At 35.6% G+C, this 27971-nt stretch overlaps 1 protein-coding gene across 1 annotated transcript in view; it reads right to left on the bottom strand.

Annotated features, from left to right (window-relative positions):
• Anks1b (ankyrin repeat and sterile alpha motif domain containing 1B) overlaps positions 1-27971 on the bottom strand; it is an 895075-nt gene that overhangs the window by 556516 nt on the left and 310588 nt on the right. The window contains exon 12 of the mRNA XM_048357586.1: positions 6350-6530. Coding sequence (XP_048213543.1) covers positions 6350-6530 — 181 coding nt within the window. The remainder of the gene's footprint in view (positions 1-6349; positions 6531-27971) is intronic.

The following is a 27971-nucleotide window of genomic DNA, read 5'->3' as shown; positions in this document are numbered from 1 at the left end:
TGGAGCTGTGGCTCAAGTGATAAAGCACCAGTTGTTGGTGAAAAAAGTTATGGTGGGACAAAGGGTGAACAAATACAGCTGTGATAACTCACTAGACACCATGTTGAAAATGAACTATACAACATGTAGGGGAAGTAGTTGAGAGGGAAAAAAACTGGGAGAAACAAGGGAAGGGGTGACATTGTTCAAAAAGAAATTTATACATTACCTCACTGATGTAACTGTAATCCCTCTGTAAATCACCTTTACAATAAAAATAAGCAAGTAAAATAGTTCTTATAAAAAAAAAGCTAAGTGACAGCACCTAGCTCCTAAGTTCAAGCCCCAATACCAGCACTAACTAAACAAGCAACAAAAATACTTCTTCCTCTTGGAAAATTTCTTCAAAGAGCAGTGTGTACTTACTCTCTTACTTGCTCATCTCCTATTGTCTTAACTTTGTTTTTTTGTTCCCTTAATTCTAACAATTTGTTCTTATCAGTTCACCAGTGACCTCCCCATTGTTAAATCCATGAGTAAGTGCTAACAGTCCTCAACCTGTTCCATGTAGCAGTTACATTTGACCTAGGGGACCACTACTTCATTTTAACTTCCTTCACATGAGTCCAGAACATGGCACTCCAGATTTCCTCCTGCCACACAGGTGGCTGCTCCCTAATCTCTTTTTTAAATAATATTTTATTTTATTATAAAGGTAATATACAGAGGGATTACAGTTACATAAGTACGGTAATGAGTTCATTTCTTGTTGAACAGTATTACACCCTCCCTCATTTTCTCCTACTTTCCCCCCCCTTCCTACTCGCCCCTGCCAAGCTGTAAAGTTCATTTCCAACACAGTGTCTTGTGAGTATCACCACTGTATTAGTTCACACTTTGTCCTTTGTCTCACCATTTGGTTATTCCCCTTCCATTCCCCAAATCAGATAAACATATGTACGAGTCACAGGTAACAAAACAAAAAACAGTGACAATAAGGGCTAAGTAAAGAAAATACAAGAAAAAAAGATAAATCTCCCTGGACTTTTTTTTTGCCAGTGTTGCTTTCTTTCTCCTCCTCTGCCTTGCTCAATTTTTGATCCTCTTTATCTGAGCATACATCTGCTATATAATAATGCTCACAACCATATTTTCAGAAGGAACCTTTGCTGTTTACTACAGACATGTTTTCAGTTATCTAAATAGGGGTCTGGAATCTAAGACTAAATTCTGATATTTTATCCTGTTCACCAAATGTTCTTTTCCCAAGACTTCTTGGGTATTAGACAACAGGAAATCCATTCCTAGAGTTATGCATGACAAAAAATCTTGGAGTCTAGGTAATCATTCCCTTCCTCACAGATCACATGTATTTTGACATGAATTCTCATTGTATCTACCTTAAAGATATGTCCTACTTCCTCTTTCCATGTACTGCTTCCTCCTCTGCTTTGGCTGTCTTCCTCTCTCATATTACTGCATTGCTGCTATTACCTCCTCACGAGAATTCCTGCTTCCACTCTCATTCTCCCTCTCTTGTCTACTCTCAATGCAAAAGTCAGGGGTATCCTGATAATATAGAAGTTAGATCACCTGACTCTTCTTTTTCTGAGAGATCTGAATTGCCCCCACCCCTTTCATTGTGAGTAAAAGTCAAATCACTAAGTGAAGTGAGCAGGACCCAAAGAAACATGGACCCTATGGTCTCTCTCATAGGGAATAATTAGCCCAGGTTTAGGCTAGTCACAGCAGAGGATCACAAGAGCTTAATGGCTATGCCCCTATGAATGCATAAGATGATGCTAAGAGAAATGAACTCTATGTTATGGAAACAAGTGTTATATCACTTTTGTAATTACTTTCAACATGCCATGTGACACCGTAGCTTCTTTTGATGATGATCCTCTTGTTTCCCTTCCTGTGGTTGTACTCACACTACCACTGTATCTCATCTAAATACACTGGATACTGTATATACTGGTATTAGAACTAGGGAAGTGAAAGGGAAAATCAAAATCAAGAGACAAAGGATAAAAAGACAAACGACTCCGAAAGCAATACTTGCAAAATCATTTGGTGTAAACCAACTGAACAACTCATGGGAGGAGAGGGATAGGGGGAGGGGGAGGGAGAATGAGGGAGGAGGTAATAAAAAGTACAAGAAATGTACCCAAGGCCTAACGTATGAAACCGTAACCTCTCTGTACATCAGTTTGACAATAAAATTTTTTAAAAAATGGCCAGTTATGCTTTACATAATTGATTTTCTGCCCTGCCTTCTTACTTACAAATAAATATTTCGCATTTCAAGGAATAGCAGTCACATTTGATTCATCTGCTTAAGCCCAAAACTTTAATGCCTTCCTTAAACACTTCTCCTTCAGGTGGTCTGTTCTCAAGACCTATTAATTACTCCCTCTGTCTCTGTCCACTGGCAGTGTTCCATTGCTGATGCCACTGTTTCTCCCTACCTCCAGTCTTACCACATTTCAAATTTTCAAACCATGTCATAAAACTAATTTTTCTAGTTAAATGCAGTTAAAATGTTCTGTTTATTGTCTAACACCAAAGCTCTTCTTCTTTAACAACCTTTTTTGATGATTCCTAAGTTGAAGCTTTAATCACCATTCAAGATGCTTTCTAAATAGCTCTCTGTTATAATAAATCCATTGATTCACTAAGTATTTCAAAGCATGCAATTAATTCTGAGGTTAGTCTTGCATTTTAAAATACCATTTTTGTCAAGATTAATTCTTTGTGAAAGCAATCATCTATAAAAAGGAACTGTGGATGGGTTGTTTCATTTAGATTATAGTTCTAAGTTAAGGAAAGGGAAGTTACCTTAAGTAAGAAATACGGGTTTTCAGAGAGCTAGCACAAACCAATCATAGATTTCAAATAGTGTCATCATTAAAGAAGAAAAAGATATTAGATAATAATAATAATATAAAGATTATTTGTAGTCATAGTTTACAAAATACATCCACAGAACTTAGCTCATTTATTACTACAAATACCCAACCTAGATATGATTTCTCCTTTTCAAAAAGCAAACAACGGGGGCTGGTAATATGGCCTAGTGGTAGAGTGCTTGTCTAGCATGCATGAAGCCCTGGGTTCAATTCCTCAGTACCACATATACAGAAAAAGCCAGAAGTGGTGCCGTGGTTCAAGTGTTAGAGTGCTAACCTTGAGCACAAAGAAGCCAGGGACAGTGCTCAGGCCCTGAGTTAAGCCCCAGGACTGGCAAAAAAAAAAAAATAGCAAATGATGGGACTGACTAATTCATTCCCTTTCAATGTCTATCATGTATAAAAAATCTGTAAGATAATGAAATGCTACTGTTTAAAGTAAATGGTTATCTACTGTAAACTTTTTACTTTTAAAATTAGAAGTCTTAATTTTTAATGTGAGATCATCAATGTTCTTCCATATTGTTAATAAATATCAGTCTATTTTAAAAGTTTTAGTGAACTGTAGAAGTGACATATTGCATTCAAAAACCATAGCAACATGTGACTGGAAACCATTTCAACTGCTGAAAAGTTCGATTTTGGCTCTGTTTAAAGGTCAGACCTGAAAACATCCTGAGGATGACAATTGCTCCACACATTTTAGGCTGCACTAGTGAAGACCTGGCAGCAGTAAATATGAGTTCTTATTCTATTCCCTGGTAGTCAGTGTCAGAGTAAAGAGAAGGTAAAGGGCTTTGAAATTAGTCTCTTGATTTCAATATAAAAAAAGAAATCATATTTCTATCTACTGCAAACTTAACAACTTAATCGTAAAAATATACTTAGTGCTCTAACTAAAGCCAAAGAACATTTTCCTAAAGGCAACTTTCAAAATATTTGTCCTCTCTCCCATTTTAGGATTTCAAATCTGTAGATAGATATTCAGATAAAGTGCTGATTGAATAATAACTACATACTTAGAGACCTTTCTGGGATCCACATACCATTTGTCTTTATAAATCATACTCTATCTTTTCTTTCTGATAAGGTTGCTTCTTGTACATGACAAATAAATAGTAAATGATCACTGAATGAAAACTAGGCTACAGAAAACTTAATTTCTCATAATTGCTGTTATTACTATTAAGTTATTAATATATATTGGATAATAAATATATGTCAGATACTATGGTAATCACTTTACATGTAGTATCATACTACAAGCATATGACAGGGTAAGATCTAGCTATTGTTAATCTAAGTGTATCAAAAAGAAAAATAGCACAAAAAGGTCAAGTTTCACATCTAGGTGAGAGGTTCATCAATAACACTAGTAATAAACTTTACTCAACCTGACTTCAGTGATTAAAATGTGTCAAAGACCCATCTATACTAGCTAGATTCTAGAAAGGACAGAAAAGAAAATTAAGTAAAAAAAGTTCAATATCGTTTTAAGAAGTAAATGAGGCTATGGAAAAAGAAGATAGGAATATAGGAAGTGAGTAGAACAAGCTAGGTGTGCTGGTGTCTGTCTACAATCCCAATACTCGGAAGGATAAGGCAGGAGGATTGAGAGTTTAAGGAAAGCCTGAACTACAGAGCAAGAACTTGTTTCAGAAGAAAAATAAAGAAAAGAGCATTGAAGAAAAATGGTCATGAACATTTACTCTAGCACAGATTTGAGCCCCAGTTCTGCCATTAAGTTCTGTCTTTATCTTCTTTGTGTTTCCCTATCTACTGAAAAAAGTTATTCAATTTCTATGAGAGTCATGAGATTTGATTGAGTTAATATACTAAAACATTGCCTGACACAGTGTTAATTGAACATTTGCTTATTATTGCTATTCTTTCTTTTCTCCCTCCCTCCCTCCTTCCTTCCCTCTCTCCCCTTACTCCACTCCCCTCTCTTCTTTTTTCTTTCCCTCCCTCTTCTTCCTCCATCCCTCCCGCCCGCCTTCCCTCTTGATAGGGCCTTACACTCTACCTTGAACTCATTATATACCCTAGTCTGCAGTCAAACTCATAATCCTCTGGCCTCCACCTCTCAAGTTCTAGAATTACCCACATACAATATATCACATCTGCTATTTCTTATTACTATCACATTTAGATGGATATAGTGTAATCTGAAAAGGCTTCTACAAAGAAGTCCATTTAAGTCAAATCCTAAATAACAATCAGCAGCACAAAAATTTCAAGATGGAGTTTGGAGGCAGAAGAAACTAAAGTACAGAAAATCCCAGAACCAGATGTATGCCACACAAGGTCAGGGTGGGTCTGGATCAATCTGCTAAAAGTAAAGAGCTAGTCAGCAACTATGTTAAAGGGGTGTCACTGGCAATAGTAAGGAGTTGGACATTATTCTAAGGATAAAGAGAAGCCTTTCATACATTGTCAACATGGCATTAACATGCTTTGTTTTTCAGTTTACAAATGTCATTTGGGTTGCAATGAAAGTTTTGATAACTTCAATAGACTATCAATCTTACCATTAATCATTACTTTTAAAATATTGGTTTTTTGCCCTCAGGGAAAATAATTCTCTGGCTGTATTTTTGGAATGTTTATATTAGTGCTTTTAAAAGTAGAATCAGATTAAAAGATTTAGCTACTTACATATATTCATATGTATAAAATATGTGTATATATAGATATACATATCCAGTTTGAACAAAGATTATGTAGAATATACCTGCAGACCATATTTTAGGATTCTAAAATTCATATTAATCACATTTATTAGGTTATACTCTTTTATAGGAAAGCAATACTCTTTATAGAAAAGTAATACTCTTTTATATGAAAGTAATTAGTTGCTTGTCAATTAGAAAGAAGAAGAGACTTTGGGGGTCCCACTTCTTAAATTTCTGTCCCATTGACCTTACCAGTTAGTTATTAGCTCCTTCTTGCTACGGAGAAAGTGATTGGTTGGAAATATGATTGGTTGGAGCCAGGAAAATTTTACTAAAGGATGTTTTTACTTTCATCAGTCTTCCTCTTAGTCTATAATCCTTTCCAAATTCATATTGGGTTAGCATATTGAAAGCCCGTGTTGGCCACAGGCCCTACTCAGTGTTACAAGATGCCCTGATATGCTTCTCCAGCCTCAAAATTACTATGCTGACTAGTTGATAACACTGTATGGAGAGGGTAAATGATAGTGGAAAAAGAGCATTTCTATTTTACTAACATTCAATATTAAATCATAAACCTTAGTATTTAATACTTGAAGGACTATTAATGTAGTGAAAAATACTATGTCCAACACACTGACAGATTCTTAAATCCTTGCATTACCATATATATGTGTGTAAGCAGAAGTGTAACTTACAAGAAGATATCTTTGAATCTTCTCAATCCATAAAGATTCAGTTTTAAAAGCTAAAACATATAGGTGTGTAAAGTGAACAGTTTACCTTTTTGGTCAGGTCTCTCATTCTTGCCGTCTGTGGTTTCAGCCGAGGAGGTGGGAGGACTAACAGGAGGGCTGGAAGTAAAGCTTATACACCCCATAGAGGTGTTGATTTCGAAGTACTCTTGGTTGTGATTCATTCGATGAAAATCCAGAGATGACACAATGGATGTTCGCTGTTTGGGCTAAAACAAGAAAGCATAATGAAATTATTGATATGATAATATTCATTCTTAGTCCATCTCCCATCTATTTAACCAAACTAATCTTTTTTTTCAGTTAAACTATCTGGGCTCTGTACATAAAACACAGAGATACTACACCATCACTTAATTAATGAAGGTATTATTTAATGGCAAAAGATCATGGCATAGTTGATATAATTTAGGCATTTCATTAGATTCAACAAAGCATGATAGAAACATAGTACTCAGCATTTCTCTTAATGATCCATTTACAGAGTTGTAACTTTATGTCAACCTTTCATTCAACTAACATTTATTAAACATCTGGCATTTGCTAGACCTTAGGGGCATAGAATCTAATAAAAGGTCCCTTAAAACACTGAAGTATGATTAAAGCAATTCAGGTTTTTATTTTTTTATATAGTCCAGGGAATGGTGGTATTGGATATTTTCCCCAAGCATCATATGGTAGAATTTAATCATCAGAAGTGAGTAGAGTTCTATGGAACATTCTCCAGGATCTAACAATTTATTTGGAATTTGTATGAGCTTTGATTTTCTTTTTGAAGGATTTTAATTAATTCCCACATAACAAGAAAAGTCAATTTAAGCACAAAAGTAAAAATCATGGAGTATTGGCAGATATAATCTATACCCTCTGTCAGTAATGGATCATTCTTTATAGTAGCTCTCTGTTCTGTCAATAATACCCACTTTCTTCCCTCTTACATGAGCTTCTAATGTTTTGTCCTTTGGAACTACTGACGTCTTTCTGTCTCTCAGATGTGTATATCTCCCAAGAATCAACCTCCTTACTTTTCATTCTCTTATTTATATTATTGAACTATTAAAAATTTCTTGTAGTAATCAAAAAGATTAAAAGTAATCTCTTTTTTAGACAATATTTATTTATTTTATCTATTGTCAAAGTGATGTACAGAGAGGTTACAGTTTCATACGTTAGGCCTTGGGTACATTTCTTGTACTGTTTGTTACCTCCTCCTTCATTCCCTCCTCTCCCTTCCCCCTCTCTATACAATAAGATAAAGTTCATTATACTTTTACTTTCTCAACAATACAATGACTTTTGGTTTTCTCTTTTATTGTTGCTTTCACCTATCTTGTAACTCATTATACTCAAATATCTAGCTTCCCCCAACTCATTATAATTTAATCTTTATGTAGATAGCAGTTAATCTATAACCTAAAGCAATTGTGTGGAAAATATCTTCATTTTACAGAATTTTTTAAAATTACAAGGTTTGAAATTATCACAATATGCTTTACTCTTTAATTGTTGCAATATTTTTATGAAAGAGGTTGAGAGGGATAAATATTACTATAGAAGAGAGTGCACATCATTTATTATTATGACATATCAATTCAGTAATAGAACTCAAATTAGTACTCACACAAGACTCAGTTGCTTTTGAGGTATGGATCAGGATTTAATGTCAGGTTTTGTTTCTCATAAAATGTATGACCTTGGGGCTATGAATCTCAATATAACATTCAATGCCCTTTCCACTAGAATCTGGAACAGCAATTATAGAGCTACGACTGTAGCTCCAGTAGAAACATGGGTGTAATCATTGTTCTAGGTTTTGGTTATTATTTTCTTCTATAATTTTGTTTTTAGATAACAGACCAATTTTCTATACTATTTCCTCCTGAAAGTAAAAATTAAGCCAACTAATTTATATGATCCCTTCGTAAAAAAATTTTAAATATGCTCTGAACTTTGACCATTGAGAAGTCTAATTGCAATGAAATGCCAGATGCCAGTGGCATGTGCTTGTAATCCTAGCTACTTGAGATTCTGAGATCAGAAAGATCATGGTTCCAGGCCAGCTAGTAAAAAGTTCATGATACCACTATCTCCACAGGGAAATCTTTATGTAGTGACTCACACCTATCATCTCAAGTACAACAGAAAGCATAAATAAGAGGACCCAAAGTCCACAATAGTCCAGGCAAAAAGCAAGACTTTGTCTTAAGAAATAACTAAAGTAAAATGCTAGAGGTATGGTTCAAGCACTAGGGTACCTGCCAAGAAAATAGAAAGTCCTGAGTTCAAACCACAATAGTATTACTCAAACACAACAAAAATTTAAAAAAAAATTTTTATGGAATCATGAAGACAAACAGGACATTTTTGTACATTAATTCACTTTATAAAGATTTGCTGAGTGTAGCCTGAAATACAGATGCCAGTGAATGATGAGCACTGTAGAAGGAATAAAAACATAAGACATTCACCCTGTTCTGTAGGTGACTATAGTTGAGGAGGGAGGAAAGACCAATACCATGACTATGTCAGTACAGCACAGATGGCACAGTGAGAGAAGCTATGGTAAGCAACAGCCAAGACCTTAAGGAGCTGCAAGGTGGGCCTTGCATAGGATGAGGACCAGAAAAGGCTTTCCTGGGACGTGACCCAAAGTGCATTAGAATCATAATGAACACTGGTGCAAGGCAGACAAGATGAATAAAGACAATGAAGACAAAACTGCAAATAGTTTAGTATGGCTATAGCAGTGTGCATGAAGGTAGGTGAGTTTAAGGTAGAAGCCAAATCATTAAGGGGCCTCAATGCTATGGTAAGATTAACCTGAACATGTTAAGGAACTACTGAGGATTTCCAAACAGGAGTGCTTCAAAGTTTGGGTAGTATTTTAATAAACATGTTTTAGGAGTTTAAACAATAGATTTTTCAGTAGATGTGCTGGAAAGGAGACTAGTTAGAGAGCTATTATAGATTTCCAGCCAAGACATGGTATGGTTTGTAGCAAGAGAGTAGACTGGAGACAGCACTACCCCTTTTTGCTTTAGCCAATGTTTTCCAAATAGGAGTCTTACATTTTTGCTTGAGGCCACCTTGGAGCTAATCTTCCTACCTATGCCTTCTGTGCAGTGGGGATTAGACATAAAACCATGTCCAGGTTATGTGTCCATTTGCAGTGTCGAGAGGGTCTCAGTACCTCCTATATGGCTTTGTACCGTGAGCCTCTCTATGTCTGCCACCAAAGTAACTAGGATTATAGGCATATGCCATTACACTTGGTGGTGGCAATTCTTGTCCTAGAAAAGAGTCATTTTATATATCATTTAATGCTCAATACAACCATAACCATAGCTTTGCCTTTATTTCTCAGTCTTATTTGCATTTGATTGGGCCATGTGACTAACTGTAACTATTGGTGGTATAAGTAAGTTCTATCTCTCTTTTATTGTTATGATGTAGCTGCAAGTTAAAAGGAGGTCATGCAGCCCACACAAGGCTTATTGAAGAGTTAAAGTAAACTTCCTTTATGCTAAGCCATTGGGATTCTGGATTTGAATGTCAGCTAGCATTGCTTACCTTACCATAACCAGTATAGGATGCAATGGCTAAGTGAGGCTGAAGGTTACAAAAGGAGTTAGCAGAAGAGCCATACATAAGAAGGAAGGTTCACGTGCTCAAATCTAGGGACATGTGAATGATATCTCAAAGCACAAAAGGTAAAGGCAAGGTACCAAAGAGCCTTTGGAGTGATATAAAAATTGCACTGGGGGAAAACAATAAGGGATGGTAGCTAAACTAAGCATGGTGATTAAAGAGGATGGGTTTGCAACAGCCCGCTCAACAAAGGGGCTAAAATGCTAAAAAGAGACTTCTCTGAAGAGGAAATCAGAATGGCCAAGAGTCACATGAAAAAGTGCTCTGAATCACTGGCCATAAAAGAAATGCAAATCAAAACAACACTGAGCTTCCACCTCACACAGTGTCCATTATCAAGAAAACTAACAATAACAGATGCTGACATGGATATGGCAAAAGCAGAATGTTACTACATTGTGTGTAGGAATGTAAACTTGTTCAACCATTCTGGAAAGCAGTATGGAGGTTCCTCAGAAGGCTAAACATAGAGCTCCCCTATGACCCAGCAGCCCCACTTTGGGGCATCTACCCAAAAGATTACAAGCAAGACCACACTAAAGCCACCAGCACAACAATGTTCATTGCAGCACTATTTGTCATTGCTAAAATATGAAACCAATCCAGATGCCCCTCAGTAGACGAGTGGATCAGGAAAATGTGGTACATAAACACAATGGAATTCTATGCCTCTATCAGACGAATGACATTGCCCCATTCATAAGTAAATGGAAGGACTTCAAAAAAATTATACTGTGAAGTAAGCCAGACCCAAAGAAACATGGACTTTATGGTTTCCCTCATAGGGAATAATAAGTACATGTTTAGGATAGTCATAACAGAAGATCACAATAGCCCAATAGCTATGCTCATATGAACACATAAAATGATGCTGAGTGAAATGAACTCCACATATGGGAGCAAGTGTTATATCATTGTTGTAATTATTTTCAACATACCAAGTGAAACCATACCCCCTTTTTTACCCTCTCATATTCCCTTCCTGTGGTTTTACCCCTGCTATCACTGTATCTGCTCTTAGTACCATGGATGCTGTATATATGTGTATTAGAACTAGGAAGGGAAAGGGAATACCAAAATTGAGAGAAAAAATGATAAAAAGACAAACCATTCCAAAAGCAATACTTATAAAACCATTTGGTGTAAACCAACTGTACAACTCATAGGGGGAAGGGAAAAGGGGAGGGGAGAAGCAGGGGAGGGGAATGAGGGAGGAGGTAACAAGTTGAACAGGAAATGTACTCACTGTCTTACATATGAGAATGTAACCCCTCTGTACTTCACTTTGACAATAAAGGAAAAAAAAGAGGATGGGTTTAGAACATGCCCTTAAACTGTGGTATGAATGCATTCTTTTTAACTACTCAAATGGAATTCTGCTAAGCCATTAGGTATGAGAAAGAGTGTTTACATGGGGTTCACTGATATTTAGTCGGAATTTGCCAAGTTTCAGAGTGTAAACTGAGTTGTGTTCACTGTGGCTCATCCTCTTCAAAACATCTCCCTCCCTGTGGTCCATTACTCACATCTGCTTTCCTAAGGACTGGAAACTACACATATTTACTTAGCAGATGTCAGAAAACTGCACTTCAGGGGCCACATCCAAGCTCCTGTCTGTTTTTATCAAACCTATGAGCCAAAAATGCTCTTCACATTTTTGATAGTTGAAAAAAGAGAAGAATTATGATATGGACATGTGAAAATTGCGAATTTTTGAATTTACTATCCCTAAACATGGCTTTACTGAGACTTGGCTGTGTCTACTAGCTCTTGCCTGTCTGTCTTTCTGCTCCAACAACATGTGAATGCATATCCCAGAGCCATGAGAACTACAAAGCTTAAGCTACTTTACTTTCTAGTCCTTCACATAAAAATGTTTGTCATTGCTACAAGACAGTGGTTGAGGATGTCTCAGAGAAGCTGAAACAAACTCCAATGACTGTAAAGGATTCAGAACCTGCTGTGTAAAGTTACTGGAACCAGTAAAACATGGGAAAATGGACTCCTTCCAAATACTTTTCCATGGTCTCTATCTTGGTCTGTCATGACATTTTAACTTTTTTTTATTTGCTACTTAATGTCATACTCTCTTGGGCATGAGGACAGTCAAAGAACAAGAGTGAATCCTTACAGATTTCCAGGGACTCTGTTTTGAAATCAGTAAGTGCTCCTGACCTTGACTGTCTCTACTCTCAGTCTCTCACTTGGGTGTCAGCAGTTGCTAGGGTGGGGAGTGGTGGTCAGGGGAGTTGAAGGCCAAAATCCCTCTATGTAAGTTAGAGATATGGTGGGATATAAGATAACAGATTAGCAACTCCAAGTCAAGAGTAGACTCCATTATGTCCCAAGTCAAGCATAGACTCCATTATGTACATATATATACATATACACTCATACACACATACATTCACACAAAATACAAGTTCAGACATGTAATCATTAGGAATTTTAGATCGAAGAACAGTCAATCTCAACCCTCTGAGCATAGAGCCTTCTGTGACTACATTGGTTCTACACCCATGGAACCAGCCCCATCTTAGACAGAGACTGCTCAAAAGGGACCAAGGTAGCCACATAGAAGCTAGATGCATTTCTTATACCTGCTATGGATCCTATTCATTAATCAGAACCTGTTATCATAAGAATATTTTTCTGCTATGTACAGATACAAGTAAAATGTACACTGTTCAAAAGGAAATATGCTCATTACCTGGCTTACATCGCTGCAACCCCTCTGTATATCACCTTTACAATAAATATTTTAAAATAAACAAAAAAGTGAAATACAATATAGTCTGCTGCAACTTCAGTAATGTCTTGGCATTATAGAAAACCACATATATGGGATCTATATATTAATATAATAAGAATATTTAATTGCCAAACATGATAAAATTTCAATAATGTAACATTTCTTTCCAAGTTCAATCTAAATTTTAAGTATTCACTTTATGGCTTTTCTTCTGTTATTGTCAAATTCTTTAAACAAATGTACATTAGAAAAATTCACTTACTTGAATTTAAGTCAGTTGAAATTGCTTAATTTAATTATAAGGGGCCTTTTCAACATCATAATAAAATGTCAAATAGGACTAGAGGGTTGCACTGATGTCAGCTCAAGAAAAAGTGATGGTAGCAAAAGTCAATGGTGATATTAAATTAGCCAGGCAACACCAGAGTTCAAAATGAGTTCTCAGAGAAAATCACTGAAGGTCAGAAAATTAGTGGCAAGTAGAAATATAAGGAGATGACATACTTTCTAGACAAATGACAAATTCTCCCAGTATAAAGCAATGTCCTGTCGAGTCAGGGGAAGTAAAATTAGATACTTCCTTAAAAGACAGTGAGTAAGGAGGTAAAAACTAAAAGAATCAGAAAGCAGTATTTACTTTTGGAAACTTAATCAACCTGGAATATTTTAGGTATACAATTTATAATGAAAGATTTACTGCTAAGTATCATCATTTCTCCATTGATTTGAAATGTCACATTTATCATATACTAAGTTTCTAAGTATACATTTGGTTTATAGTTTTTGGACTTTGTTCCAGTCCCATTAATAATCTGCCTGTTCCTGTACTAACCCCAACCTTCGAATTACTGCAGTAGCTCTTTCTGCTACTAGAGCTCTTAGTATGCAGATGCCAATTCTCTCTAAGACTTCTTGTCTTCTGTTCTATAAGTATTCTGCAGGGGAGTGTTCTGTAGCACTTCCATTAAGGTATGCGTTTGACTTATAGTGATGTGTCAAGCACTGTTCTAGGGTCTGAGAAAATACCAGAGAACTAGTAAGAAAAGGCACAACCCCTTTTAAACATTATACTGAACCTTTGATATGATGGTCCTATTTTTAGCATTCAAATACTTTTTTTGCTAAATATTCAATTGTTAAAAAGCCTCTTCTTAACTTAAATGAGTTCAGTAACCCCTAAAATCTTCCTAAAGAAACTGATTAGAATCTTATTCAGGTGTTAATTCTGTTTCCTCAGGGGTTACTTTCTTTGTTCACTGACTGTACTCCTCTCATTTTTGGTTGTTAATTTCCCTCATGTGTGTGCATAATTGATTAACCATCTTTGATTACCTAACATACTGACCTATAACTTAACCTGCCTTGATTCTCTCCTGAGGAGTTAGGCAGACTTCTCTTACCTAGATCATCTGGTGAGCAAACAGAAAGCCAATTGCTCCATGTGTTCAGAGCTTAGGTTCTTCAGTTGCTATTATTCCCTGGGGCTCCAGGTTTCTAGCAAAGCCATTCACTTGTTCCAGATGTCTTCCAAGCACTGTGAACTTCTCCCTCTGGTTTGGTCCACTTCTAACAATATTTTCATTAATTTTTCAGAACTTCCCAAATACCTCAGCTAGTAACACTCTCTGAATTTTGTCACTTGTATAGAATTACTGCCAAGTTTTCTGTTTATTTTACTATTCTAATTGTATGCAAGGAGGGAGAAAATGTAAACTTTGGAATCCATTCATCTCACAGTCTTCATAGTTTCTCTCTCTCTCTCTCTCTAGGCAGGCAAAATGCATTTTCTGCATTATATATTATACATTTAGTTTCTAGATATTTCAAATATATACAGGAAAGTATATAAGGACCACAGGGAAGTTCAAGTGGGTATGCATGAGTTATTTTTAGTGCTTAAGAGGAATGGACATTCTTCTAGGCACTTTGGGTTGGTCATCTTAAGCTTTTAATAGGATTAAAAGCAGCTCTTTTTCTTTCCCTTTTGCAGACTTGAGATGCAGATATGGTCTCACAGTAGTACCTGAGAGACAGATCTTTACTTCCTCTTCTGTATATCAAGCAGTTTTCCTCCTCTGCACTATTTTGATAGTGATGATGTGTTTATTTACTTATTTTAGAGGTGATAACAGAGGGGTTACAATTACATAAGTTGGGTATTGAGTATATTTCTTTTTAAGCAGTGTCACCTCTTCCCTTATTTTCTCCCATTTTTCCCCTCCTTATACACCTCTCCTACAAGTTATATAGTTCATTGTCAACATAATGCCTAGTGAGAATCATGCTGAATTAGTTCACCCCTTGTCCCCCCATTTCTTTGCTTCTTCTTACCCTCTCCAAATCAGATAAAGTTGCATATAAGACAAAAGGCACAGATGTCAAAAATAGGGACAAAGGGGGAAAAACAGGGAAAAAACCCCACAAAAAGTAAAAAACAAACAAATTCTTGTTTCTAAGTCTTGGAATTTATTTGTGTGGTGTGTGTGTGTGTGTGTGTGTGTGTGTGTGTGTGTGTGTGTGTGTGTGTGTGTTTGGCCAGTCCTGGGTCTTGGACTCAGGGCCTGAGCACTGTCCCTGGCTTCTTTTTGCTCAAGGCTAGCACTCTGCCACTTGAGCCACAGCACCACTTCTGGCCATTTTCTGTATATGTGGTGCTGGGGAATCGAACCCAGGGCCTCATGTATATGAGGCAAGCTCTCTTGACACTAGGCCATATCCCCAGCCTTGGAATTTATTTTTGATAAGCATCATTATATACACATGCGCATAGCAACTGAGTCTTTGTGATCCTCTTCTGAGAATATCCTCCTTTGGCCTCACAGCATGAATGTTTAGAGTCTTGTTTAATTTATCATGTACAAGTGTAATTTTTTTCTTTGACTATCCATTGGGCTGACTTGTAGATTTATAAGCACATTCTAATGATTAGAAATAAGGGAAACCATGAAACCTATGTTTTTTGGGTTTGGCTTACTTCACTTAATATAATTTTTTCTATATCTTTCCATTTCCTTACTAATGAGGCAATGTCATTCTTTCTGATGGAAGCACTATCCTAAATGAGAAAACAGAGGTTCTTTTGACTTGTTTTTTTTTTCAGTTTTAGACATTTAACAACACTGATTTAGAATTTAAGTTTCAAGATAATCAATATACTTACTTTACCTTTCATTGCACATAAAATTGAAATCATAATGGCTCTACCTAGACCTCATAAATAAAATGCATTTTATTGATCCATTTGCCCAATGATAGGCAAGTAGTGATGCTTTTTAAATATAAGCACTGTTTTAAGTGATTTTGAAAGAAAATACAAATGTGTGGAAAATGGAAACATAGAATCTAGTTCTATTAGGTATTAAAAATTCTAGGTAGCCGATTTCCTTCTCTCTCTTTTTGTTATTGTTCCTGATTCATTTCAATTTTTATAGATATTTGATATGGATTAATATATGTGTAAGTATACATTTGTCTTTTATTAAAAGACACAGACTACAAGACTGTTAGTATATTATTCATATTTAAATATATAAGCATGACTACAAAGTTTGAAAATGGAAAATCTGTAATACATGTATTACAAGTTAGTTTCTTCATACAAGTTATTCAAACTAGCACTGAAAAAAACTATACACTATTAAATGATAATAAAGTTTTGGGTTTTGTTATAATTTTATTCAATAAAAGTGTTAAGCAGGTTTGGACTCAGAGTTGATATTGTAGAACTGGAGAGCATTTTGAGTTTACACTCAGAGAAGCCTCTCCCAGAATTAAAATATTCAGGATTATATGATAAAAATTATTCTTAATGAAGCATTTAATATACTTATACATTAATATTTCAGAGATGCTCCTGACAAATTCAAATGCCCTAAATTAAAAATAAGTAAGAAGGTCAGCTTTATTTCCCTTGTTTTAGTCTCTTTAAAAAATACATTAAATGATTTGGTCCATTTTTAAGAACAGCAGAAATAATTATGCAAAGTATTATAGAAACACGTCCTGAGCAACCAAAATAGGAAGCCTGTATTAGTGTGTGGGTGAAAGAAAGAAATTAGTACAAAGAACTGTGCACATTGCTGTTTTTAAAATAACAGCTTAATTTTTTAAGTTTAAAATATGTGGTTTTGAAGAATTGTGGATTACGATGTAGCTTGTAAAAAATAATACAGCAGAACTCATATGCTCTTTACCTAGTTCCCTCCAGTGGGACCGTCTCACAGAACCGCAGCACACATCACTATGGAGATCAACAATGAATTTCATCAGCTTCACAATCCTCTCTCCCTCTCTCATCCTTACCCACACCCCCATATAATACATATATTATTATATATAATATGTATTATGTATTCTTATATGGTTTAAAAGCATTTTAAATAAACTTTTTGAAATGTTAGCTATATAAAATACATTATGCTTGATTTATAGATAGTCGGTGAGTTTTGACAAATAAATACAACTGTATCATCCTCATGACTCTTGAGAAGTAGCCTTTTATCACTTCAGAGTCCACTTGTGACCTTTCACAGGTATTTCCCTCCTGCCCCTACCTCCTCCTTAACTCCTGACAAGCATGAATCTCTCTCTGTTTCTTTTGTGTGTTTTTTTCAAATCATGAATGTGATATAAATGGAGTTATGTATATTTAATTCCTTTAAGATAGGCTTTTCTCACTCATCATAATTTTCTGAAGATTTATCCATGTCCTTGTATGTGTCAGTAGTTTGTTCGTTTGGCTGGGTAATGTTTAATTCACCTGGGTGTTTAACCAATACAATGATACATATCAAAATAAACTCAAAAAAATGGAAAAAAGAGGTTCAAATTTTTTTCATTTTTTATTTTTCTTTCTCCTTTGTTGATTTTTTTTTACTTCTGTACCTTTTGTCTTCTATACAAGTTTACCTATTTTGAGGAGTGTAAGAGGGAGCACAGAAATGGTCAGACAAAGGGTAAACAAATGCAGTAGTGATACTCACTAAACGCTGTGTTGAAAATGAACTATATAACTGGTGAGGAGTAGTGGGAGGGAAAAACTGGGAGAAAGTGAGAAAAAGGGTAACACGGTTCAAAAAGAAATGTATTAATTACCTGACTTTCGTAATTCTGACCCCTCTGTATATCACCTTTATAATAGCAATTTTTAAAAGTATAAAAATGTCTAACCAAATCATGCCACACCTTTGCTTAAAACATTTCAATGGCTTTAGCTGCACTTGGAGTAAAATGGAAATTGCTAACATGATCCCACTGCTTTCAAACTTCTCTACACTCATCCTAGAGCTCTTTCCTCCAATCAGACAGGGGATTGACAACAAGAACTCTTTTTGTAAATCGCTTTTCTCTTCCTCTGTTACAAATTCCTTTGTCAGGGTTCTTGTATTGCTATATCCCTTCCCTAGAACATTATTCCCCTGATTTTGTCTTGCTAGCCATATTACTACTTCAGTGTTATTTGTATCTACCATGAAGTATATGGAACACATACAACAAATATTACTGAAACACCTGACTATATAAGTGCAACTCACAGAAGACAGAATGAAAAAGGTTATTTTGACTGATGTGTGGGTCTTATCCTGTGTCAGAGGTCAACTGTATAAAGAAATGTACCTGAAAGTGAAGGAGAATAAGCACAAGGCACAGTGGTTCAAGTTTGTAATTATAGCTACTTGGGATTTGGAGATCAGGGGATCATGGTTCGAGGCTATCCTGAACATAAAAGTTCATGAGACACCATCTCAATGGCCAGGAGTGTTGGTGTTTGTCTTGTATTCCAGTGACAAAAGAAGGCACAACAATTGCAGTCCAGGCCAGACTAGGTATAGAGGGAAACTATCTTGAAACTAACCAATGAAAAAAAATGGAAAATGAGCTAGCAGATTGGCTTAAGTGGTAGAGCATCTACTTAACAAACATGATGACATGAGTTCAAATCCTAAAGCTACTAAAAAAAATGTTTCCTTTAATGACTCGAAGACTTGCATGAGGTATAAGATGTTTATAAACTTAGGTAGGCGGTCATAAAGAAGACTTCCATGCCAGAATATTTACTGAGTAAGGTGTTTAAATGATACCCTGAAGGTTAAAGACAGTTGTAATAGAAAAGCCAAAAAGATTTAAATTGTGGCAAAGGAGTAGGAGAAAAGGAAATGTTTGAGAAAAATTTAAGAAGCAGAGTAGACACGCTTTGGTGGCTAAGAAAATATAGAGACAGAAGGAAAGGGAGGAGTCTTGGGTGACTCAAAGTTCTGGCTTGCATAACTGAGTAGATGAGGGTGCAATTAATTGACATGAGGAAGGATGGACAGGTTTTTTGAAAAAAACATAATTCTGAAATCAAGAAAGTCTCATTTTCCAAATAACTGGGGTTATCTGACCAAATGAGGTATGTTATCATCTCACTTTTGGCCTGAGCTTTTATAACTTCATGTTTCCGCAAGAAGGAATTCCATTAGAGTAGCATTCTTGACCTATACCTTCCATCTTCACTTACTTTCCTCTAAGGAGTCAGAGTTACTTAACTGTAAAATGAATTTGGAAATGTAACTAAGAACACTCATTGCTGCCTCTTCTGGTCTCCACATCTTCTGAGCAAGCATGTCAACACAGTATGTCTACTGCTCTTCTATGGTAAAATTGCCTCATAGATTGTCTAGCTTCCAATGACTCCTATATGTCTAATTAAAGGACAGAATTAAAGCAAGCACATTCAGTCACACATCTAGAATTCAATCAATGATAAAAATATAACATTTGATTTCAATTTCCTGATTCCTGAATCCCATCTCTTAATTGCCTATTAATGGAGAGAAAGAAGGAATATAGTGAATTTGTCTCCTAAACCCAAACAATTGTGAAATATTTTATATTTCTTAGTGTCTAATAAAGTACTTAAACAAACTTACTGAATTAAATCCAATCAATGTAAAATAGGGCAATGTTAAAAAAAAATACTATCCTAAATGAGAAAAGAGGTTCTTCTGACTTGTTTTTTTTTTTCAATTTTAGACATTTGACAGCACTGATTTAGAATTTAAGTTTCAAGATAATCAATATACTTACTTTACCTTTCATTGTACATAAAATTGAACCTCATAGGGTTGCTCTAAAGATTAAAGAAGATGATGTACAGATACTACCTTGCAATAAATAAAGAGCACTTTGTTTCAGAATTAGGGTATCCCCTTTCTTAACAGTGTGACTTCTGCAAGGCAGCAGAAAAATCAAACCAGAATGGAATTGGTAGGGTCAGTTATAAAAGAGCATCTGAAATGCCCTGGATCATGCTTCCTAAATTGTGTTTTGTGGATCACTGGTTATGAAATATATTAATGGGCTTCCAGAGTCCATAGTGGGAGAAGGTTCTGAAAATTCTTTTAGTGAGAAAAAGTGTTTAACCCTGTACCTAACCAATATATTTGACAATGAAAACCATTTTTCTATAATTTTTCTATAATTGCTAATAAAGTGAAATAAATATTTTGATGAAGCCGAGGAGGGTAGACTATCAGGTTGGGAGGATCTAAATCAGAATGGCAGAATGGAATTCAACACAGTATTAAGTCAAAATACTATAAATACCTTGTTTCATTCTATCCTACTGCCTTGATTATATATCTGCCTCTCCACCTAGTAACTCCTAATAATACTTAGTGAGCATCAAACACAGATCAGATGTTGGTCTAGGTGCTGGGATTGAGGAATTAATATTTTAAACAAATTTAAGTACATACTTCCCATTCTCATGGATCATCCATTCAAAGTGGAAAGAAAGGCACTGAACTAATCAAAATATAATTGTTAATTCGGGAGTGGAAAATACTATAAAGGAAAATAACATAAAGGGGACAAAGTGAAGTGGTAGCAACTTTACATTCAACAGTAAAAAAAAAAAAAAAAAAAAAAAAAAAAAAAAAAGGCATTTCTCATGAGGTAGCCTGAGCATAATAACCTGAATGGACGTTGATAATGAACGCGTTAAGTGTCTAGGAGAAGAGCATTACAGAAAATACAAGGTTACGTAGAAAGAATCCAAGGCAGAAACTTTGGCTTACCGAAGGTAATTCAGGAAAGGAAGCACAACTAGAGTAAAACAAGATAGATGGAAAACAGCAGTAGGTAGATAAAAAGGTTAAAGAAATAGTCAGTTATATACAGCATGCACCATTTACTCTGAGATGGGAAGTGTTTAGAAAGCTGAGCATGTAAACAACATGATCTGATTTAAGTGACTAGCTGTTAAGTTGCAAAAGGACAATAATGGAGCAAAGGTCAATGCCAGAAAACAAAGTAAGAAGATTTTTCAGAAGTCCAGGTAAGAGATATTAATGGCTTGTATAAGACTAATAGAGATGAAATGCTAAGAGGGGCAAAATTCAACATAAATTTTTAAATAAAGGAATAATTTTAACCTTGTTATCGAGATCCCTTCATACTCTTAAAAATTATTGAACTATCAACAATTTTTGTTTATTTGGGTCATACTTGTTAATATTTAATGCATTAAAATTAATGCTGAGAGCTGGTACAAGTGGTTTACACCTGTAATTTTAGTTATTCAAGAGGCTGAGATCTGTGGATCACTGTTTGAAGCCAGATCAGGCAGGAAAATTCTCTTATTTCCAATTAACAACCAAAAAGCCAGAAGTAGGGCTATGGCTCAAATGGCACAAAAAAGCTAAGAGACAGTGCACACCCTTGAGTTTAAGCTCCTGGACCAACACACATACAACACAAAAATTAATCCCAAGATACTTTATCAAACTATCAGAGCTCATGCCGCTCATATCATAAAGCTTCTGAGAAACTCTTTCTGGTACTCATGTGGAAAAAATGTCTTTGTTCTATTATGTGAATACTAATAGCCTCATAGACTTTCTGAAATAGTCTTGGAGGCTTGTCAGAGGGTCCTGAATAACACTTTGAACAATGCTGGCCTAGAAGATTTTCTGATGGACTGGATGTGAGGAGTGAGGGAAAGAAAGAAATTGAAGAAAGTTGAGGTGTCATTATTGGAAACACAAAGTCTATTGGTATGCTATTCTTAAATTCTTGCCACTGGCTACTCTACAGTTCAGGGAAGTAGCTGGGCTAGATAAATTTAGTAGTAATCAGCATATAGATAGTACTTAAAGCTCTGGATAAGACATAAAGGGTGTATAAGATTACATAAAGGGTGAATATTGAGATAAGATGGCTCCTGGTGTCGGATCAATAAACTCCATTAGTAAAATTCCAAAAGTTACACAGTATTTTCAGAGCTGAGTCACACAGTTCCTTAAAGATATTTTTGAGATAGAATCCATATTTTAGTCATTTTTATATTTAAGTCACCACTTAAGATGCCCAGCATATACTAATCACTCACTATGCTTAGTGAATAAGTAAATAAACCTATAATGGCATGTGCTGTTGTACTTTCACAACTACGTTCTAGGACTGCACAACAGGCAAGATAAGGAAGTAAAGTAATTGCCTTCAGAGTCACATATTAGGTATGCTGTTCATTGTATACACATATAGGTTCCCTTGGATTTATAGGCAGAAGAAACTGAAGAATTTTAACTTTACTTGGTTCCTCCCTCCCTTCCTTCCTTCCTCATGCTGACCCTGGGGCTTGAACTCAAAGCCTGGGCAATGGCCCTGAGTATTTTTGCTCACGACTAGCACTCTACTACTTGAGCCACAGCTCCAGTTCTGACTTTTTGGTAGTTTATTGGAGATAAGAATCTCAGTCTTTCCTGCTTGAGCTGGCTTCAAACTATGATCCCCAGATACATTGCCTCCTGAGTAACTAGGATTGCTTTCTCACATTTCTGGTGGATAAATTCAGACAGGAGGATTTCATCAAGGGAAGCAAAATGAGGATGAGCAATATTACACACACACACACACACACACACACATACACACTAGCCTATCAGTATTAGGAGGCAGGGCCTTTAGTGATTTAAAGAAAAACAGAACTCTGTCATGGGATTAGGAATCTTTATAAAAACTTAGATGGATGAAATCAGTTCTTTTACCATGAAAGGACACATGGTCCTTTCCTATGGAGGGTGAAGCATTAAGGTGCCATCTTATAAAGTATAGTCTTCATCAGACAACAGACTTGCCAGCTCATTGACAATGGACTCCTCAGCATCCAGAACTGTGAGAAAGACTCTTTTCTTTATAAACTACCCAGTTTCATTTGTATTGTTATAGCAGTAGAAATGGCCTAAGGAAAGATTGATGATTATTTTATCAATCAATACAAGTTACAGAGCATAGTGTGTTTTACTTGGTTCTGATTTTTCCCTCTCCTTCATTAGATTGGTCTGACCACAACCCTAATGTTTGTATACATACATCCCAAAGTCCAGTAGTTTGTATTTCCTGTGCCTATTTTGCATTCATGACTCCAAAAAGAGAGATGCTAGAGGTAGGAACACCCACCCCATACCTAGTTGATGTTATCTAGGGTAGACTCAAATCAGTAAGGGAATTGCAAAAGGCTTGTAAATACATTTTTGTAAAGCTGGTTTCTATCAAACAACATAAAAATATGCTTTTGTTAGAATCCAGATTGCAAAGTTTGAATTTTTCATCTTTTCCCAGGTTAGTGATGTGTGATATAATGGGCTCTCAAGAGGCTATGCAGTGACAGTGAATGGCAAATTTAGCCAGCTGCACAATCACGAGGGGCAATAATAGATAGTCCACAGAGTAATATGGTGCTAAGCCATGCTTTTCTGCAGGGTAAGTATTCAGTGAATTCTATAAATATTCAATGTATTTTTGACTTGGCATTTTCGCCAGAGGTTTATCAGGTCATAACTCCACTGTACTTCGAGGAGCACCTGTACTTGCCATTAGATTGACTTCATTGGTTTTCGATGAAGTCCAACAATTATTTTTCTTCAAGTTTCCTAGGAAAGTCAAGTTTATTTGACTAACAATGTAAGTCAGTCAGTCACATTGACTTCTTTCTCAACTTTTTTTTTTTCTCTTTCAAATTGCTCTTATAAGGCAACTCACTTGAGAAACAGAGAAGCTATCACTTAAAAGGCTGAAGGGTGAGTCTTTATTGGAGAGCTGGAGGACAGCTGATGGACTCGTCTCAAAGACCAGGAGCCCTGCATAGCTGCACAAAGCTTGTACAGGCCAGAACCATATAAGGTGTGAGGAATTTAACCTAACAAAAGCATTATACATAAGCAACCAAACCAGATGAGGACACTTCAACCTAATAGAAGTGTTAGATAAAAGCAAACCATCTAGGGGAACAATCAGCGGAAATCAAGGGCCAATTATCCAGGGGAGGCATAGAGGCAGGCTCCTTACTTTATTCCCTTTCATCTAAGATCATATTCTATCATAACCATTTCTTCTGGTTTTTAGCTTCTCTTCTCACACAGCCTTTGTCATGTGTCAGATTAAAAATATAGTTACCCCTTGGTTCTCTCCTTTAGGCTATCTTTGATTATGTTTCTCATCTTCTTTTCTGTCTATATATTCTTCTTCTACCAAATTTCATCCCCCTGGAATATAAATATATAACCTTGATTATTTTCTCCATAGTGAGCCAACTAGCATTAATTGGAAGACAATAGGAAATCAGAGTTCTTTCAGTAAGTTGCCATGTCACATTGACAGAACTATTCAACCTTTTGAAGCCTCAGGGTGAATCTTTAAATAAAGAAAATACCTACCTCATAGCATTGTTATAAGAAATTAATAGAATACATACTCTATAATAAAAATAAATAGTTCAATGCTCAATAATCAAAGTATTTTGAAGGTCTTCTCATTCCTTACCTATTTTTGTATTAACCCAATACAATATTCTATATTCTTAGCCTCTGATTTTTACATTCCCACTCTCATTTCTAATTTTAAAATTTAACATATGTATTCTGTAACCTCACAGTGCCCAGTAAAATGTTATTCTAGATCTGGCAAGAATTTTATGTAATCTCAAAAATTCTTAATACTGTCCGCTAAAGCACACATAAGGTTCTGCAGAGTATCCAAAATATCTATTTCCTTCGGGTTGACTTGTCACCTAATCTAAACAGAGTACCTTATAAATAAGAATTCAGGAACAGCTTATCTTTCGTCAAATCATCTATTGTTCAACTCTTTTCCATCTTTATTAATAACACCAAATACCAGCAAACTAGCTCAAATATAAACCATCTTTGACTCCCTTAGATATAATCAATGACCCACAACTAATGCTACATCTAAAGTGTTTCTATATCTAAAGTGGAATAACCAAGTGTTATTCCAGAAATGCAAAGTGAGACCAACACTCAAAATGAAAGAATGCAATTTACTACATCACTGAAAGGGGAGGGAAAAATTATTACCAAATAGATTTGTTTTGGAAAAAAACATCAACACCCCTTTATATTAAATGCTCTCAGTAAATTAGGAGTAGGAATCACACAGTAAACAATCCAACTAAAACTTAATAGCTTATTTTATAGTTTTTGTAAAAATACTAAGTGTTTTCCTTCAAGGGGAGAAAGAGAATGAGGCAAGGATTTTCAGGCTTACCATTTCAACATACCATTTCACTATAGTCATAACAGTAAGAAAAAGAAATCATAGGTATAAAGATGAGAAAAGAAGCAAACTATCATCTTCAGAAGAAATAAGAAAACTAGGGAAATTGAGAACATAGAAAATTGAAATTCTCATGTACTGCTTTTTGTGATTATACAATAGAATGAATACTTTCAAAAACTGTTGGACCGTTTCTTAGAAACTCAGCCAGGCAAAGCCTTGGATTCAATCCCCAAAACCGGCGGGGTGGGGGGGTGGGGTGGGGAGAAAGTGAGAAAGAGAGAGAGAGAGAGAGAGAGAGAGCGCTCCCGAGTGGTGGTGCATACCTGGCTACTTGGGAGGGAGAGGTAGGAGGAACACAGGTCAAGGCAGACCAAGGCAAAGCAATTTGCTTTTTTTTTTTTTCTTTTTTCTGAAACACAAATCAAAAAGCATGAAGAACTGCGGGTGTGATTTAAGCAGTTGATGACTTGTAGCAATTCTCTTTATCCATTCATCCACTCATAAGAGATTTAGATGGATTCTTTGTCTTGGCTATCGTGAATAGTTCTGCAGTGAGTACACGTCTCTTCAACACAATGATTTCAATTCGTGTGTGTGTGTGTGTGTGTGTGTATGTGTGTGTATTTGCTAGATCAAATGATAATTCCATCATATAGTAGTTGTAATTTAAGTTCTACTGTTTTACTCAGTGGCCATACTAATTTCTACCCTCACTCATAGTGTATGAGAGTTCTGTTTCTTCAACTCTCTGCCAATACTTGTTAACTCTAGTCTTTTCCATGATTGCCATTTTTAAAGGAATGCAATGATGTCTCATGTGGTTTAAATTTGCATTTTCCTAATGGCTAGTGATGTCATACCAGGCTCAGAAAAATATATACAGAATAATCTCACTCAGATGTGGAATCTAAATAGTAGATCTCATAGAAGCAGAGACAGAAGGTGGGATGATTAAGAGGGAGAGGAGGTTGGCTAACTGATACATATTTATATTTAGGAGGAATATGTTCAAGAGATCTATTGTACTATGTTAATGACAGTTATATTTGAAAAAATGGGAGTAAATGAGTGTTACATGTTGACTGAGGTAATATGTTTATTAATTAGCTGGATTTACCATCTCATGATGTATATATACCTTAAAACATCCTGTTGTCCATACTAAATATGTATAGTTTCACATGTCAATTTGAAAGAGGTGCTAAAAACTGCTTGATTTTGCAGAGAAACTTTGACTCCTTACCTAGCCCATGAATTAACTAGGATCAGAATAAAAGCTAGGCATTCCAGACTTCTCCATTGTGTATCTGTGTCCTTTGTCCTGAGAGTCATTCTCTTCCCAATCACTTTAAAGCCATCTTGAAATGAAGCAATGGCCAGACTACCTGCCAGGTGACAATAACCGTAACAAGGCCCCACCCAAGCAATCCTGAAACTGTGGATTATTAAACCACCTGACACCACCTGTGAGTTTGAGCCTGGAATCCAAAACTCCGGTTTCAAACTTAAAAACAAAAATCCAAGTGAAGTAACATCTAATTATTTAGTAGAAAGAAGAGAACTTGTGTAACAACAAATTGACCTAATATTTATTTCAAAGATAATTTTTCCACATATTTCCAAGTATTTTTTTCAAATGTAAAAATAATTTTATTTTCAACTAAAAGTAAGTGAACCCAGCCAGTGGGTTCTTCTAAATAGAGATAATCAGTCTTGTAGGTTTCGTATAATTGAAACAAAGAGAAGCTGAGAGTACATAAATACTTTAGTTCTTATTAATTAAAAGTAGAATATATCACAGACTGAAGGATTTTAAACACATGAAAGAACTCAATGAAACAAAGGTGAAAAGACCAAACAGGGATTCTGAACAGCTGTAACTTAGCCAGTTAATTAATATTCCAGATAAAAACAGACCTGATAAAGCACTGGAAAGTCTGAAGCCTTAAGTAATTAACACACTAATCAAAAGCATATGCGGTGCAAAATCAGTCCCATCACATACTGAAACAAGAATTAATTCCTTGGTTTTGATAACTATTCTCCATTCACAGGTAGAATTAGAGAAACTCAGCTAGATAAAGGAATGTATGAAAACAAAAGAATTGTCCAACTAGTGCTTCTTAAGCTGTATTTACTTTCAGTGGGTAAGATTCAAATTCAGGATTCATCTCAAATCTTCAATAACATTCTTCCCACAATAAAAGACAAAATCATCAGCTAATGCCCAGATAAGAAAATAAAAGCCATACATTTTGTGTTTATACTTTTATTTCTGAGGCTTATCAGTTGTTCTTTTCTCTCATTCCCATCCCTTCCCTCTTTCCTTCTTTTCTTCCTTTTTTCCTATCTTTTCTATCTTCCTATCTTTCTATCTTCTATCTTTCCTATCTTTTCTCTTTCTCTATTTTTTCTCTCTTGCTTTCTTTCTCTTTCTACGGACTTGGTAAACATCATACTAAGTGAAATGAGACAGACCAAAGAAACATAGACTAGACTCTATGGTCTCCCTCATTGGGAATAACTAGTACATGTCTAGGACAGTCCTAGCAGAAGATCACAGCAGCTCAATAGCTATGTCCATATGAACGCATAAGATGACATTAAGTGAAATGAACAAGTAGTTTATCATTGTTGCTGTTATTTTCGATGTACCATGTGAAATTATGCCCTTTTTCTTTTGTCTTTC

This window comes from Perognathus longimembris, chromosome 1 (assembly GCF_023159225.1).
Source record: "Perognathus longimembris pacificus isolate PPM17 chromosome 1, ASM2315922v1, whole genome shotgun sequence".
Taxonomy (NCBI): Eukaryota; Metazoa; Chordata; class Mammalia; order Rodentia; family Heteromyidae; genus Perognathus; species Perognathus longimembris.
This window is presented reverse-complemented; position numbering and strand designations above follow the sequence as displayed.